The sequence below is a fragment of the Macrotis lagotis genome, chromosome X (assembly GCF_037893015.1).
Source record: "Macrotis lagotis isolate mMagLag1 chromosome X, bilby.v1.9.chrom.fasta, whole genome shotgun sequence".
Taxonomy (NCBI): Eukaryota; Metazoa; Chordata; class Mammalia; order Peramelemorphia; family Peramelidae; genus Macrotis; species Macrotis lagotis.
The window spans coordinates 44,463,197-44,481,871 of NC_133666.1; the positions used below are offsets into that span (position 1 = coordinate 44,463,197).

The following is an 18,675-nucleotide window of genomic DNA, read 5'->3' on the forward strand; positions in this document are numbered from 1 at the left end:
TCACTAAGAGATGCTATTTTAAGTTTTTTTCTTTCAATTAAGGATGTCATGTATAGCTGTCCATTTATGGGAGCTGTTCTATTTCCATTATTTCTCTTAATGGTATAGAAGTATACATTTTCATAAAATTGAAACCAAGCCCCTCCTCCCCCCAAAAAATTTTTAAAAATAAAATTGAAACATAAGTATTTATTTTGTTTCTCAGGATGGTAAAATTCATTGATGCATAAATGTCTTCACCAAGAGATGCTATCTTTTTTTTGTACTTAAAGATTTTATTTAAGTTTTACAATTTTCCCCCAATCTTACTTCCCTCCCCACAGAAGGCAATTTGCCAGTCCTTACATTGTTTCCATGGTATACATTGATCCAAATTGAATGTGATGAGAGAGAAATCATATCCTTAAGGAAGAAACATAAAGTAAAAGAGATAGCAGGATCAGACAATAAGATATCAGGTGGTTTTTTTTTTTTTCTAAATTAAAGGTAATAGTTCTTGGTCTTCATTTAAACTCCAGTTCTTTCTCTGGATACGGATGGTATTCTTCATTACAGATAGCCCCAAATTGTCCCTGATTGCTGCACTGATGAATGAGCGAGTCCATCAAGGTTGATTATCACCCCCATGTCGCTGTTAGGATGTACAGTGTTTTTTCTTGTTCTGCTCATCTCACTCAACATCAGTTCGTTGAAAATCCCTCCAGGCTTCCCTGAATTCTCATCCCTCCTGGTTTCTAATAGAACAATAGTGTTCCATGACATACAAATGCCACAGTTTGCTAAGCCATTCCCCAATTGAAGGACATTTACTTGTTTTCCAATTCTTTGCCACCACAAACAGGGCTGCTATGAATATTTTTGTACAAGTGATGTTTTTACCCTTTTTCATCATCTCTTCAGGGTATAGACCCAGTAGTGGTATTGCTGGATCAAAGGATATGCACATTTTTGTTGCCTTTTGGGAAGAGATGCTATCTTAATTTTTTTTTTCCCTTTCAGTTAAGGATGTCATGTATATCTGTCCATTTATGGGAGCTGTTAGTGGAACACTGACTGTGACTGATTTCAAGATGTTTTTCAAAAATGTAGAGAGGGTAAGTTTTAAGAAATGTTTAAATTAACCTTCAAATTTTAGATTCTAGAAAGGGGAAGTAATACTGTTTTCTAAATTATTATAAACTTAATCCATATTTATACTTCTATAAGTTAATTTGAGTGTATAAAATATAACTTCTCAGTCACTCCCCCAGAGCCTCCATTAGGGTATTTTTCCATTCTTTCATCTTCATTTTTCCTTGATCATGGAGTATAATTGTTTAGCTCAACTTTTTTCAGTTTCCAGACTTCTTTATATTTCTTATACTTCTTAAGGTTACTTGCATTAGATTTCTGTCATTAAGTAATAAACCCCAGTTTATTTAATGATTTTCCTCTTATTGGATATGTAGGTTGCTGCCAAAAAAAATTTGCCTAGTATTACATAATAAATAATGCTCACATGAAAATCTTGGAATAGATAACTTTTTTTCAACAACATTTTTAGGATATATTTCCAACCATGGAATATTGGGAAAAGGTTATGATTATTGTTGATTCTTTATTTGTAACTGAGTCTCAGTATCTCATCAAGGTCAGAAATGCATTGGCAAGTCACAGGCCCAGTTTGACAACTGATTGACATGGGAATTTAACCTGCTCCATCTCTGAGCTGGGCCAGTTACCCTCTTTCAGCAAGCTGGTCCATCTCTGTACCTCACCCAGGGGCTCACCACCTGATCTGTTTAGCTCACCACAGTTCAGAACTACAGAAGCTCAAGGAAATATATCTATTTATTTCAGCCTCCTCAGTAACAGGGCTTATATCCTCAGATGGTATGGTTATTTTTATGCTTTGTGTTGCCATATTGTTCTTCGAAAGAAAATATACAAGTTTGTAATTGTGTCATAAAAGGGTACATGAGCCTGTTTCTCCACCAGTGTGCTAAAATTCAATTTTTATTTAAAGTTTTTTTGTCAATTTGATGGATACAGAGAATGCAGAAGTTATAATTTGTATCTCTTTGGATTTTAATTTATTTTTTCAAGTGATTATTAGGAATTAGTGTTTCCTCCTTAGAATATTGTTCATATCTTTTGACTATATACACTGTGACCTGAAAGTCACTATGTAAATTTTTAACACTTCCTTTTATTGATTGATAGTTTTATCTGTCATGTTTGTCACAAATATTTTTTCTAATCTGTAATTTTTCCTTTCAACTATATCATTTATTGATATGTGAAACTATTTTAGTTTAGTTTAGTGGTAAACATATTTATCTGTCCCTCATAATTGCTTCTATTTGTCGACTAGGAAATAAAAGTCATAACCCCTTTTCAGTTGAGACAAGTACATTATTCCAATTTCTTCCATCTTTTTTATAAAAATTGTTTCCATGTTTGTCATCCATCTAGAATTCAGTGAGATGTGAGGTGGATCTAAATCCTTTTACCTCCAATTTATTATAGGTTTTCCAGTGTAACAGGTTTTTCTTTTTGTACAGTCTTTTGTGTGCTTTTGGTTTGTTGTCTGATTCTGTTTTATTAATAGATTTCTTTTTATCTGATACTTTTAAAACTACTTGATATTTTGGTTGGTATTGAATTAAATATTCAAATAATTTGAGGAATATGGACAATTTTGTTAGATTATTCTGATCTAGGAATGGATGTGTTGTTGGAACTCTCAAATTGATGAGGTCACAGATCTGAATTGCTTGTTCTGACCCATCAATGATTCTCTCATTATTTTAGTATCTTATTTTGTTCATTATAGTTTGGTCTCCTAAAGGTCCTGAATTTTTGTAGTTAGGTTTTCAAATATTTGATCATTTTTATTGTTAAATAGAATTTATTTTTATGAAGATTACTTGATCTTTATTGCTAGTATGTAAGCTTACAAATAAATTTCTTTGAAGTAATCTATTTTGAGACTTTGCTGGACTTGTTTATTGTTGACAGTTTTTTTAGTAGAGGTAAGATTTTTTTTTAGACTTATATGATGCTCTATTTTATTTCCAATGTTAATCCTTCTCATTTTATTCTTTCATTGCAATTGTTGGAATTTCCACTAAAATTGACTAGTGGGGAGAAATGGATTGTCTTGGTATGCTTAATAAGTTATAGCTTCCTAAGTCAAAGAGAAATAAGAGTAAAAACATCTTTCAGTGGAAATCTTAAGTGGAAAATTCTACCTGTTGACTGACATTGAAATGCATTTGTCTTAATTTGGAAACTTTAGGATCCACATTTTATCCTTGATGTTCCCCTTGGAGTGATAAGCAGAGTTGAAAAGATTGGAGTGCAGAGTCATGGAGATAACTCTTGTGGCATAGAGATTGTTTGCAAGGTATGAATTTGATGAAATATTAATGCAATGAAGCCTTTTTTTTTTATTGTCCTGGGAAGGTGAAAGATCCTAGTGGTTTTTATTTACAAGTGATAAATGACATTCCTAAAATTGTTCCACAATTCATACTTTTACAATAACACATTCACATAAGCCTTTTTATTTTTTAGCAGAGGCATTACAACCTTACAAATTAATATTGTCCTATATCCTAAGACCCAAAAACATGTAGATGAGGCCTGAAGAAATAAAGGAGTATGCAGATGAGATTTTTTTTTCTCTAGAATGATGAGATCAGTCCAATAGCATTTATGAAGCATCTAACTGTCTTCATTATTGTCATTGTCTTGGATGAAAATTGTTTCTATGATTGCTTGTTTGATCAACTCATTCTTTAAGATTAGGCTATTTAATTTCCAATTAATTTTTAGTCTTATTTTTCCATCACCCTTTATTACATGTGGTTTTTATTGTGTCATGAACTGAAAATGATGCATTTAATATTTCTGGCTTTCTACATTTGATTGTGAGGTGTTTATGCCCTAAAACATGGTCAGTTTTTGTGTAGGTTCCATGTACCACTGGGAAAGGTGTATTTCTTTTTATCTCCATTCAATTTTCTCCACAGACCAGGAGAGCAGTCACAGCCTCCTCACACACTGAGGTCCTTGTGGGGGCAGGGGAGGGGGTGTCCCAACTATTCTCAAAAGCTCAGGAAATATCCCAAAAACAGGCACAGGCTGGGGAAATAAGTAAACAGAAAAAAAAAGGAACCTGACTAGAGCCAATTACTTTGGTCCCATGGAAGACCAAACCACATAATCAGAAGATGAGCAATTCCAAGCTTCTGCATCTAAAGACTCTAAGAAATATAGAAGTTGGGCTCAGGCTATGACAAAAGTTCAAAAAAGATTTTGAAAATGAAGTAAGGGAGATAGGAGAAAAATTGTGAAAAGAAATGAGAGATGTCGGAAAAACATGAAAACTAAGTCAACAGCTTAGTCAAGGAGATCCCAAAAATGCTGAAGAAATAACATGTTAAAAACCAGTATAAGTAAAATGTATAAAACAGTTCAAAAAGTTATTGAGGAGAGGAATACTTTAAAAAACAGAATTGGCCAGATGGAAAAGGTGATAGGAAAACTCAAGAGGAAAACAAATCCTTCAGATGTAGAATGTAGCTAAAGGAAGCTGATGACTTTGCGAGAAATCAAGACACAATAATTCAACACCAAAAGAATGAAAAATTAGAAGAAAATGTGAAATATCTCATTGAAAAAAATAATTGATCTGGAGAACAGATCCAGGAATGATAATTTTTAAATTACTGGGCTACCTGAAAGTCATGATGAGGAAATGAGCCTTGACCTCATTTATTTTTATTTTTATTTTTATTTTTTTTGTGTTTTTTTTTACCTCATTTTTAAAGCATTTCTAGGGGTGGCTAGGTGGCACAGTGGATAGAGCACCAGCCCTGGAGTTAGGACTTACCTGAGTTCAAATCCGGCCTCAGACACTTAATAATTACCTAGCTGTGTGGCCTTGAGTAAGCCACTTAACCCCACTGCCTTGCAAAAACTAAAAGAAAAAAAAAGAATTTCTACAGGAAAATTACCCTGCTATCTTAAAAACAGAGGGCAAAATAGAAATTAAGAGAATCAACTAATCTCCCCCAGAAAGAGATCCAAAAAAAAAAACCCCAAGAATATTATAGCCAAGTTCCAGAACTCCCAAATCAAAGAGAATATATTACAAGCAGCCAGAAGGACACAATTCACATATTGTGCATCTGCAGTCAGGATCACACAGGACTTAGCAACTACATTAAGGGGTCGTAGGGCTTGGAATATAATATTCTGGAAGACAAAAGAGCTTGGAATGCGACCGAGAATCAACTACCCAGCAAAACAGAACATGGACTTTTAGTGAAACAGAGGAATTTCAAATGTTCCTGTTGAAACAACCGGAGCTGAACAGAAAGTTTGACCTTCAAGTGGACTCAGGTGAAGCACAGAGAGTGGACAAGAAGAGTAAATTATGAAGGACTTGATGATGATAAACTGCATGTATTCCTGCATGGAAAGATGATACTGATAATACTCATGAACCTTCTCATTTAATAGAGCAGGGAGAAGGAGCTTTTATAGATGAAACACAGGAGAGAGCTGAATTTGAAGATATAATATATTGTAAAAATGGAGTCAATGGGTGAAAGGGAAATGTACTGGGAGAAAGAGAAAGGAGAGGTAGAATAGGCTAAGATATTTCATGTAACTTCTGCAATGATTTGGAAGAGGGGAAGGCGAGAGGGAATGAGGGAACCTTCATTCTCATCGGAAATGACTCAGAGGAAACAGCACAATAGGGTATAGACATCTAGAAGAAAAAGGGGGAGGGGATGATGTGGATAATAGAGGAGAGGGTAGATCATAGATAGTCAGATATAACACATTTTCTTTTTTACTTTTTGCAAGGTGCTGGGATTGGGTGGTCTGTCCGGGACCATGGGACTGAGTGGTTGCTGGGTCTCTGGGGTAGGATGTGGGCTTGGGGTCTCTTGGCCCCAGGGCCAGTGCTCTGTCCACTGTGCCACTGGGCTGCCCCACAGCACATTTCTGAAGAGGGACAGAGTGAAAGGAGAGAAAATATAATAGTTGGTAGTGGGGAGGAATGGATGGAGGGAATTATAATCAGCAACAGCAACTGTGGAAAAATATGCAAGTAATGGAGTTATGATAAAGAAAGTGATCTACCCAAGACAGAGCTGATGGTATCAGAACACAGACTGAAACACATTTTTTTTCTTTCTTTTACTTTATTTCTCATGAGGTTTTATATTTTTGTGGGGGAGGGGTTATTATGTTTACTCTTAAACAAGAATATTTTAGAAATGTGTAAATAAATTAAAGAAAAAAAATTTTTTTAAAAAGAAACTGCTTCATTGTTTATATTACCTTTTAGAAGGATATAGTTCCCTTCCTTATCCCTTTTAATGAGATCTATTTTTGCATTTGCTTTGTCTGAGATAAGGATTGCTTCCCCTGCTTTTTTCATTTCAGCTGAATTATAATATATTCTGCTCTGGCCTTTTACCTTTGCTCTGTGTATATCTCTCAGCTTCAAATGTGTTTCTTGGTTTTGATTTTTGTAAGGCAAGGGGGTTAAGTGACTTGCCCAAGGTCACACAGCTGGGTAATTATTAAGTGTCTGAGGTAGGATTTGAACTTAGATCCTCCTGACTCCAGGGCTAGTGCTTTGTATCCAGCAGGCTACTTAGCTGCCCCCTCAAATGTGTTATAAACTATATATTGTGGTATTTTACGTTTTCTAATTTTTTTTTATTTTTTTGTTTGACTAATTCTTGATGTCTCATAGAATTATTATCCTCCCTTTGCCCAAGTCTATTCTTCAAGGAATTATTTTCTTCAGTTAGCTTTTGCACCTCCTTTTCCATTTGATCAATTCTATCCTTAAAGGATTTGCTCAATTATATTGTTATTTATTTTCTTTTTGCATTTGCCCAGTTGTATTTTTTTAAGATTTTATTTATTTTGAATTTTACAATTTTTCCCCTAATCTTGCTTCCCACCCCCCACAGAAGGCAGTCTGTTAGTCTTTACATTGTTTCCATGGTATACATAGATCTAATTTGAATGTGATGAGAGAGAAATCATATCCTTAAGGAAGAAAAATAAAGTATAAGAGACAGCAAGATTACATAATAAGATAACGGGTTTTTTTAATTAAAGGTAATCATCTTTGGTCTTTGTTTAAACTCCACAATTCTTTCTCTGGATACAGATGGTATTCTCCATCACAGATATTCCAGAATTGTGCTTGATTGTTGCACTGATGGAATGAGTAAGTCCATTAAGGTTGACCATCACCCCCATGTTGCTGTTAAGGTGTACAGTGTTCTTCTGGTTCTGTTCATCTTACTCATGCCCAATTGTATTTTTAAAGGATTTCTTTTTCCAGTTTTTCTACTTGATTTTAAAATCCTTTATGAGCTCTTCCAAGAGTCTCTTTGGGCTGGAGTTCAATTCATATTCTCCTCTGCAGTTTCACATGTAGTACTTTTTCTGTTATCCTCTTCTGAGATAGTCTTGTGCTTATCCTTATCTTCAAGGTGACTTTCTATAGTCCTGGCTTTTCTCTGACTTTTCTTAATCATTTTGACTTTTATTCCTGAGCATCCTCCTAAGCTTCTTGTGTTGGGGAGAGGTCCCCTTGCAGACCTTCTGTGTTGAGTTTGCCATCCAGCCCAGTCATGCCAGCTGAATGGGGGGGTCTGGGGTACCGTATTGGAGCCTTCCCAACTGACTAGCTATGATGTTGATCTGTTGAGCTGGGATCCCAGGGGCCTCCTCTGTAGCTGAGAAGTTCTGGCTGGCTCCCCTGCATACCACCTGTGCTGGTTTCAGCTCCCTGCCCTGGGCTCTGCTCCCTGCTCCTGGTCATACTCCCCCTCCATCTGAGACAGACCTTGCTGAAAAATGCTCCACTTGGTTCCTTTGTGGCTTCTGTTGCTCCAGAATCCACTTTAGAGTCTTGATTAATGTTGTTTTGTGGGGGAAGCCTGGGAGAGTTTAAGGAAGTTCCTTCCTTCTCTCCACCATCTTGACTCCAATCTTGGGAAAGCCTTTTAGAAGAAGGTGAGATTTGAGTTGAGACTTGAAGGAGACAAAGAAAGCCAAGAGGAGGAGGTGTGGAAGGTAGGACTGTCTGGACATGATTGAGGACCTGTGAACTGGTACATAATCAAGAGATGGAAGACTATGTGAGAAACAGCAAGGAGACAATTGGCATTGGATCACAGAGTCTGTGTGTCGTGTGGGATAAAGGAAGGATTTTTATTTGCAAGACAATACTTCATCAAAAAGAAGCATTTTTTGAAGGTTTGATAAGGTATCTCTTAAAAATCCCAAAGTTAAAAATATTTTACAATTTTTGATTGATATCTTAGCAACTGAGTTGTCATTAAACTATACTTGTAACTTTCCTTTCTTGAATTTAAGTAGAAAATGCTTTTTAGTATCAGATGTTAGTTTGAGAAATATTTGTAACTACTCTTTTTATATTTATCTAATGAAGTATGCATTTGGTTGATTACTAGGACATGAGAAACTTGCGACTTGCCTATAAACAAGAAGAGCAGAGTAAGCTGGGGATATTTGAAAACCTCAACAGATATGCCTTTCCTCTGTCCAATGGACAAGTAAGTGTATCTAAGTTAGCATTTTTATCTTTTTTTTGGTGGGATGTCTGAATCCAATATTGTATAATCCTTTAGTCTTATTTTTGCTTTTTCCTTTACTTTTTTCACATAATAAGGGCAATTGTCTCTTCTCTTGGAATGTCAAAATATATCAGTACTGAATTATTTGAGTAAGGTTACCAATTAACTGTCAACCTATAGATTTAAATTTGGAATTTTAGTAAATGCAGCTTTTATCACAGTGAGAACTTTTAAGATTGTATGTTTAGCAAAATGGGAAAAAAATTTGTGGTTTTTTTTTTTATTCAGGCTTTATTTGCATTCAGCTATAAAGAAAAGTTTCCATCTAACGGTTGGAAAGTTTATGATCCTGTATCCGAATATAAGAGACAGGTAATAATTTTTTTTAAGTGAAAATGCTTATATTTTTTAAGAGAAATATTTTATAAGGTATTATCACTTGTATTCAGAATTACGAATATTCAGTTTTAGATAATCTAGTTTCTAGCGTTACCTTTTTATACCTATATTTTATTATTCCCTAATTAATTAGTCCTTTTGCCATAGAGTGAGGTACTTTTTTTTTTCAGTTCAAGGGCTCACAACTGATGTTCCAAACTAAAAGCTTAAATGAGGTTTTTGGATTTTAGCATAGATAATTCAGTCCACTCCCCCTTTCCTCACAATGACTTTTTTTTTAAATTTTTATTTAAGGCAATGGGGTTGTGACTTGCCCAAGGTCACACAGCTAAGCAATTATTAAATGTCTGACACTGGCCCTGAACTCAGCTGCTCCTGACTCCAGTTTCGGTGCTCTATCCACTGTACCACCTATCTGTCCTCTCACAGTGACTTTATAAAGTGCCTTTGTCTAAAATAAAAGTTTATTCTTTATAGGGATATGTGGATATGCACAAAATATTTAGTAACAATTACATTTTATTCCCACAACCTTTTGTTCATTCCATCATATGCTGACTGATACTTTTTTTTTTGTATGCTAAGAAATGTAAATTATGGTATCATTTAAAAATTCTGTTTGGTTTAGAAATCCCTACATTTAATTAAGATTTTGGATTGTTTTAAAATGGATTAAATGAAATAAAAATTATTAATAGTATTAAACTTTAAAGTAATGATATTAAGCAAGATGTCAATAGGTTTACATTGAGGAGAAGAAGAGACAAATAAGGTTTGAATGCTTCTTGCTTTTATCCTTCATAACCATAGGGTTTACCAAACGAGAGCTGGAAAATCTCCAAAATAAATAGTAGCTATGAGCTTTGTGATACATATCCTGCTATTATTGTTGTGCCAACTAGTGTGAAAGATGATGACCTCACCAAAGTGGCAGCATTTAGAGCAAAAGGCAGAGTTCCGGTAAGTAGTCAACATCACGGGTTATCCACTTATGAATACGTATTCCCTGTGAAAATTAACAGTCATGGTTGAATGATCAAAGGAGTAGATATAGGCAACTTGTTGAGCAAATTAGAGAGTTGAAAAATAAGCTTCAGTTCATTATAGCATAGCCTTATTTTTTAAGCATTGTTTTATGCTCTCCTATGACAATTATAATAGGCAACATTATGGTGGTTGGTAGCAGCTATATGTATGAGGGTGACTTGCATTGCTTTCAGAAGGTCATACTCTCAAAATAGAATTAAAAAAGGGAGAAGAACAAGTAGCAGGAAAGAGTGAGTGTGAATTTGTTAAAATTTTTCATGTCTCATATTCAAAGGGTGATTTTCTTAGCTACTAAGTAGAGTGCAACATAGGCATGCGATGTAATTGCAGGAGAGGAAGACTTTTACTAAGAAAATAGCAGCCACAAGTGACCTGCTGTGTTCAGAATTTGGCGTGAACATTGTTATAAATCATTGCCTAGGAGAGGGAAAGGGAAAAAGCAACACTTTTGGAAAAGTTGTAGATACAATGAGCCAAAGCATTTTTTTCCACTTTGCCCCCATCTGATCCTATAAATTAGTGTTTAAAAGAAAATTATTTAAGTTAGAAGTGAAAAGAAACAAAAAAGACGTTTTTTAATCAATTAATTAAATAATCAAATCCCAGTGTAATAGAGATTTAGTGAAGTTGTTGGAGCCCTTTTGAGCTTTCTTAGAGAACATCTAGCCTGACCTGCTTCAAACTACTCCAGAATTTTAGTTCTAAGACTTAAGTAACATTGATTTTTACTTCGTCTTCACCTTTAGGAACAGTGTTGGAGTTTTTAAAGTAAAGTGTAGCTATGTGGGTGACCTTGAGTAAGTTACTTTACCACTTTGGGCCTCAGGTTCTTATCCCTTTTATATTCAATCAAGAAGCATATAGTTAGAACCTACACTGTGTGCCAGACCCTGGCCTAAGGGCTGGGGATCCCCCCAAAACAGAGTAAATTGGAGATAATCAACAGAGGAAAGGCTTCCTGTACAAGGTGGGGTTTGTACTTGAGCTTGCAGGAAGCCAGGAGTGAAAAGAGGAGCCAGACAGACATTCCTCTAACTTTGGGCCTTCAATATCCTGGCACCATCTTACATTCTGATCTGCCCAACATGTGGAGATCCTTTGGTACAAAGAGGAACAGCCTTCCCTTTGACCTCAGACCTTCTGTGTCCAGCTACAGAGTTGGTGCACATCTCCTGCTGTACTTGTCTCCTGCCTAAAATTCACTCTTTGAAGAGAAAAAAGGAGTGGAAAGGGGCCTGCCTTTTGACCATGCGCCTTCCATCTCACATTGTGCTTACCTCCTTCCTAAACTACAGTATCCTCGAAGAGCAGACTTGTACCTAGTCGTAACCTACATATCCCATCATCCATACCTGATTTTTCATCCTCTTTTTCTTGATTCCTTATTCTTATCCCTACCAACTCCTTTCCACTGTGCCCTCTGGGAATGTCCATTCCAGAGCAAACTTCCCTTCATTCTAAATCTTTTCCTCTCCCAGTCCTTTCATCTTCTAGCTGTCACTGAAATGGCACATGCCTTTTGCCCCCCCCCATGACACAGCCCCCCAGCCGCTCTTTCTACTACTGACTATATCTTCTCTCATTTCCTTCAGCTCATTAGTCAAGTTGGAAAATAATTAGTATACTCCTTGTTCCCCTTTGCTGCTTCCAAGTTCTCCACCGTTCAGTAATCTCTCCTCCTCTGAGATCCATGTTATCCTTCTCTACCACCTCATCCAAATCCTGGGAACTGTTGTCTCAGATCTCCAGGTTATGTGCCTTCCCATCTCAGCAAGTGTAATGCCTGCTTTACAAATTTTCTTCCTTCCTCAATTTCTGCCCTCAGTAATAGGGGAACAGCATACATACTGATGTCCCTTAAACACTTTTAACCACTCAATCCCTGAACTTATTCCACCCCACCTCGGAGGCATATAGATGGTCTTATTCTTGATCTTGCCAACACCCACAAACATACTTACCTCCACGTTCAGGAATTCTGAAATCCCTACCATTTGATCTAAACCCAAGCTATTGGCTTTCCACCTCTTCTCTGCCTTCTTTAATCCACATTGTAACCTCCACTGCCTTGACCCCTCAGTTCTCTCTCAGTCCACCTCTCCTCCAATCTGTTCTCTTTTCCTCATCTCTATGTCTTGTTTTGCCCATCTCTACCTCAGTTTAACTTTACACTAGCCTCCTCTTGAATCCCTGACCCTCTTTTCACATCCCCAATTACACCCTGCCAAGCCTCTGCTCTAGATTATTCCTAACATTAACTAGCTTCACTCCTATACATGTACTGCTTAATGTAGATAATGTAACTGAGTTTACTACAAATTTATGCTACGCAATCTCACCTGGGCCCTTGCTGCTGCTTAGGCAATCTATGTACACCTCCCTTATCAACTGAACTATCCCAGTCTCCACTTCACCCCTCCACAAGTGATCAAGGACTCCCTTTCCCCTCATCCTATCAGAGAACTTTGCCTCATATTTTACACAAATACACACACACATACACACACGTGTGATAGATTGAAGATAGTCTCAGATGGCAAACAATAAGATTAGAGAGAATTTGGAAAGACCTGTTTAGCTGAAACTTAAAGATAGCCAGGGAAGCCAGGAGGTAGAATTGAGGATGGAGGGAGTTACAGATATGGGGGCCCGACAGTGAAGAGACTGGAAATGGAATAGCTTGTGCAAGGGAGCACCAAGGGGGCCAGTTTCACTGGATTGCAGAGTCCCTGGAAGGGAGGGAGTAAGCTACAACTTTTACTATAGGTCTTTATACTGATATGTTTCCTTTACAAACTAGGTCTTGTCCTGGATTCATCCGGAGAGTCAGGCCACAATTACTCGTTGCAGCCAGCCACTTGTGGGCCCAAATGATAAGCGCTGCAAAGAAGACGAAAAATACTTGCAAACGATAATGGATGCTAATGCCCAGTCACACAAACTTATTATCTTTGATGCCAGACAAAACAGTGTTGCCGATACTAACAAGGTAGGTTATTATTATAGTGACTCAAGACATGGAATTGCAAAGTAAGTCTTTTAGAATAACATATGCATTTTAAATGACTGAGTTCACTCTTACTTAAGAGTAGAGCCATCCTTAGGGCTCTGAGCAGTCAGCAGATTTTAACCCTGTGTTTACTCTGATGTCTGATGTGGACTTGTAATCTTAGGGGATAAGGCTTTTTTTTCATCTTTACAACTTTGAGGAAGTGGTTCTATAGATACAAATCTTATCTGTTGTGTCATTTGTCTAGAAGGAGTGTGAAATAATTATTTCATTGAAATGAACTTGAGGGGGTGGCTAGGTGGCCTAGTGGATAAAGCACCGGCCTTGGAGTCCAGAGTGCCTACGTTCAAATCCGGTCTCAGACACTTAATAATTACCTAGCTGTGTGGCCTTGGGCAAGCCACTTAACCCCATTTACCTTGCAAAAACCTAAAAAAAAAAAAAAAGAAATGAACTTGAGGCTATGGCATTTCAAAAAAAAATTCAACTTTAACTTTCCTAGTTTCCTTTCTAAAGGTTTAACTTGCATTTATACTATGACCTTAGAATTCTCTGGGAATGAAATACTTTTCTAAAAAAGTTACTGCATTAAAAACAAAGAGTTTTCAGAAGTCATCCCAGACATTGTTGGCAGCATCCTTAGCCATGTCTTCCCTTTGTAGAACTTCTTTTTTGTCTGCACACAGTCCAAGCTAAGTGAAACTGATTCTCAATTTAAGTAGTCATTGAAGTTTGTCTTTGCCTTCCCAGTTTCTCCTTTCTCTTATCTTTTTTCCTTTGGTCGTGCCTCTTCCCCTTTACCCCACCATGAAGAAAGGATCTGATCCCTCTCATTTAGATTATGCTTAACTTGTGGATAAGTTTCAGACAATGTATTATCTCATTTTAAGTGTTTCATCTCTAATTGTGTGAGACTTGTCTCATTAAAGGAATTTCAGACATCAGTAAGCAGGTGGAGATTGTTTTGGGGGGGGCAGTGGAGAAAAGCTTCCCTTAATCTTCCCTTAAGTCTATGTGTAAGCGTAAGTATATGAGTATAAGGATTCTCGGTCCCATTGTCACTAGCTTATGCTAGAATTTGGAGTCTCTTGGTCCTTGCATTTAGCTGTTTATGCCAGCCTTTCTTCCATAGCCACCCTGAATTCCCATCTTCCTTATTTTACCTAGGTGACACTCTACTCAATTTGAGCTAGAATGTCAGCTGCAGGCAGTTCTCCTCAAAAGCCACTTAGGCCAGAGACTGAGGCTGGGGAATTCTGGATTTGAAGGAGGAAACTAAGCTGCCTCAGAGATCTAGTCCACAGGGAAAGTGCCATCAGAAGGGGAAAATAGAAGAAAAGAACTGGAAAGACTGAAGTTACTAAAAACCTTAAGAGGAAGAAAACTCACTTTAAGACCTTGAACAGAAACAGATAAACCAACCAAGGAGATATTAATTAACAGAGAAATATGGACTTGAGATCAAGTAAAACAGTTCAGACACCTCATGAATAAGTACCCCAAGACAAGAGAAAATGAATTAACTCTTTGCTGAGTCAGAAGACCCTGTGGATTCCCAAGATAGCATGGAACTCCAACAGGTTGTTTCTAAACAGTTGAAAAAAAGAAAGCTTCCTGGTGTCCTTTGGACAGATTGACTGAACTTTCTAATTACTTGAAGGCCTTCAAGGTCCAGTCCACATCGAGTCAGTGTCCTTCAGGCTTAGTGAATCCCTGAAGACCCACCCTTACCTGCTAACAGAACTTGTTTTCATATGGAGTTGAGGGGAACTCTATCTACCTGAGTGCTACTTCTAATACTACTTTGTTAGGGCTTTAGGCCTCTTCTGTTAGTTTTTCAGCATCCTATTTGTGCACCATTTTGTCCCAGCAGTGAACTTGGACTGATGTTAAACCCACCCCTAACATTCTTTCTGCAGAGGGTCTTCCTGGTCATGTTGGTGCTTTCCCTCTAACATTAACTCTCATTTACACTTTATTTGTCTTGTATGTATATACTTATTTGGTTTTTTCCCCATTAAAATGTGAACTCCATGAGAATAGGGTCCGTGTTTTTGCATTTCTCTGTATCTCTAGCACTTAGTATATAGTATGGGCTTAATAAGTGCTGATTGATTGATTGATTGATTAATAAATTAATGAATGAACTGTTAAAAACTCTCATTCATTTGGAGTGTCCTAGAAAATTCTGGGACAAGTACTAGCAGGTCCATTATATGGAAGAGGAGACTGAGGAACGGGGACATTAAGATCCTCATTCAATGTCACAGAAAAACTGTATGAGCCTACCTAACAATCAGTCATCAAGCAATTTTTAGATGCCAGCACTGCAATTGGCACAATCCCTCCTCGAAGGAGCTTGCATTGTAATAAGAGACAGGACATGAATGAATAAAATAAGGATCAAGTGTAAAGAGAATAAAACAAGTAATAGTGCTATAAAAAGCAATTTGAGAAGGAAGATACCAGCTATTGCAAACAGTAAAGGTTTCACGTAGAACTGAGGTGATGCTTGTATGGTGAAGAAAGGATTTCTATGGGGCAGAAGTGAGGAGAGAGCCAGTGCCAAGAGACAAAACTTTGAATGATAGTTTGTGTATGAGGGACAGAGAGAAGCTGGGAGGGTGAGTAATGTATGACAAGGTTATAAAGACAGATTGCTAGAAAAATTAGGTGACACAGTGAACGGAGACCTGTGTCTGGAGGCAAGAGGATGGGAGTTCAAATGGAACCCCAGAAACTTACTCGCAGTTTACTCAGCTGAAAAGTGGAGATAGTCATAGTATCTTCCTCCCATGGTGGTTATTAGAATCAAATGAGATTAAGTGCTTATGTGATGAAGTGCCACATAGTAGGCACTTAATCAGTCCTTCTTTCCTTAGGCTTGAGACAGTAATAATTAAACTCCTATACATATGAGACTTTCTATTTCTCATAACATCCTTTTAAAGCAAGTAGTTCATTATTATAATCCATCCTCTCTTTATAGCTGAGGAAGAGGGCCCAAGGAGATAAAAACTCTCTTTCAGTGGCCAGGCTGAGACTAGCAGATGTGTTTTCTGATTCCAAATCCAGGTAGTTCACACTTAAACTTTTTCATGTCTGTCTATTCTACTTCTGCATTTTAGAAATTCAATTCAATTAAACAAATATTAATGAAGGCCTTCTTTGGGCAAAGTCACTCAACTCCTTAAAGCCTCAGACAGTTCTCTATACCTGTGAATAGTAGAACTGGTACCAACCTACAATGGTAGAGGGGTTGTCCTCGTTGGCATTTCCCTTTACCAGTGAAATCACAGGTCCAAATTTCAGAGAAATATGTGAACCTGGATGGAGGAAAAAGATGATAAATTTTCACTTAGATCTAACTGATATTAAACATTTCCTTCAGTTATTTAAAAATATTCTTCTGGAGTGGCTAGGTGGCACAGTGGATAGAGCACTGGTCCTGGAGTCAGGAGGACCTGGGTTCAAATCTTACCTCAGACACTTCATAGTTACCTAGCTGTATGGCCTTGGGCAAGCCACTTAACCCCGTTTGCCTTGCAAAAACATAAAAGAAAATATTCTGAGAAGCAGTCCATAGACTCACCGGATGTCTAAAGGAATCTGTGATACTATGAACACTGAATATTCAATGAACGATTAAGTGTCCTGCTCTAGATGGTGAGGTCCTCCAGATCTCCTTAAAATGACTTTGATCTGATTTCATCTTGCTCCAGGACAACACAGAACCACCTGGGAGAGTTCTATAATCATTGAGGAATTTAGGCTAATGACCTAAAGAGGAAAAAACAAGTGGATAAAATGGGATCTGTAATTGAATGAATGACCAGCCATGGAACTGGTCCATCAAAATTTGTATCTTGGGCAAATAGCACAGACGCACAAATAAGTGGGTTCACAATTGAGTGGACAAAAGAAAATGCTCTCTGTTTGGGAATAATGACATAGCACATTCTGAAGATTAAAAATTGCACCTCACCTAAAGAGTGGTCATAAATAGTTTGCAACATATTACCAATCATAAATTGTGCAGGAAGCTGTGTTAATCATATCAAAATGATGTATGATGGGAAAAATGAATGAGGTGTATACCCAGATGGATAGACTTTGTATTACAATTGGTACATATAATATGAGGAGACCAAGTCAGGACCCCATCATCTTGGCTGAACCCTTTATGGAGGATTTCTGGGAGGAAATGGACATTTTTGAATCACATAGAATTGAATTGGTCTGGATGATTTGTAGTTTGCTTTGATGGAGGGTGCACCCAATAGGTTCCTTAAAGTAAAGTTTATGATTTCTTTTTTTCTTTCCTTATCTTCCCTTCCCTGTAATAGATTACAAAATTTTTGCATGCTGCTTTCAAGATGGTAGCATTTCTCATGGTGATTTCTTTGATGTGTCATCTTAAGTGCCATTTCAACTTCTGCATCTGTAGCACATTGCAGACTGACATTTAGAGATTTAAATCCAGTAGTTCAACTATCAGTGACCATAAAAACAGAGAAATAATAGAAACATGGACAAATTTATTTCACTTTCCATTTGTTTTCCTTTTGCCAGCTCTTATATATGAATGTTCTCCAGCTGTGGCACAGCTGCGCCTCAAGACATACTTTTTTTAGAGTGAGTTGGTATTCTAAACATAGATTACCCTTGGATGCTGTATCTTCCTACTTGATAATGACAGGAATTATTCATTTACAAAAGTTATTTCTAGACTCCTTTTTTCACAGATATGTTATAGAAAGAAGTCTATAATTAGAAAATACAGTTACATTTTAGTTCCCAAAAAAATCCCCCAAATGTTCTCCAGATAATTTTGTTGTACTAGGATATTTTCTTTTTTAAAAATATGTTCAATAAACTAACTCTGTGAAATCTGTGTCATTGACTGGAGCTTGGAATTCTTTTTTACCCTGAAGAAATTTCATATGGCTGCCATATTGTGGTTTGACCTGGATTTGAAGGTGACTTTAGCCTTTCTTTGTCCGGAAAACCACAGATCTAACACTGTCAGCATGGGGTTCTTCATAAAGAAGTTCCATTTTCCATTAGCATCTCTACCTGGCTTCTACTTCATAGGACAACATGCCATCTCCCCTCTTTGCAAGGATAAATTGGTCCCCTGAAATCTCATCCCTTTGAAAAATGACTTGAGTTTGGAGATTTTATGTTATCCCACCCACCTTAGCCTCCTATCCCCTCTGATTCGAGGGCTAGAGGATAGAGTACTAAACTCTTCCAAATGTCTTTCTTTAGAGAGGGCTCATGGCCTTTCTAGAGGCTGCTAGGCTTGACTTCCATTCCATGGAGCAATAATGCCCCACTTGGGTCCAGCATTTGGTGTCTCCCCCAGTTTTCAACCTTCTTCTGGTGTTTTGTCTTTCCCCCCATTTAGACTGTAAGTTTCTTCAGGACAGAAACTGTCCCTCTTACAAATTTGTCTTTTTAGCACTTTGCATAGGGCGTGGAACACAGTAGGAGCTTAATAAATGTTGAATGAATTGAAAAAAGAACACCTGATACTACTTTTTTTTAAAAAAACAAACCTTGGTAGGATGTAAGGTTCCATTTATTGTT

General features: G+C 37.1%; 1 protein-coding gene across 3 annotated transcripts in view; it reads left to right on the forward strand.

Moving 5' to 3' along the window:
* Positions 1 to 18,675, forward strand: part of MTMR1 (myotubularin related protein 1) — a 71,547-nt gene that overhangs the window by 21,976 nt on the left and 30,896 nt on the right. For all 3 annotated transcript variants that reach the window (XM_074200614.1, XM_074200616.1, XM_074200617.1), the window contains 6 exons: positions 1,000 to 1,094; positions 3,281 to 3,388; positions 8,505 to 8,606; positions 8,916 to 8,999; positions 9,837 to 9,986; positions 12,874 to 13,062. In XM_074200614.1, the coding sequence (XP_074056715.1) occupies positions 1,000 to 1,094; positions 3,281 to 3,388; positions 8,505 to 8,606; positions 8,916 to 8,999; positions 9,837 to 9,986; positions 12,874 to 13,062 (728 nt within the window). The remainder of the gene's footprint in view (positions 1 to 999; positions 1,095 to 3,280; positions 3,389 to 8,504; positions 8,607 to 8,915; positions 9,000 to 9,836; positions 9,987 to 12,873; positions 13,063 to 18,675) is intronic.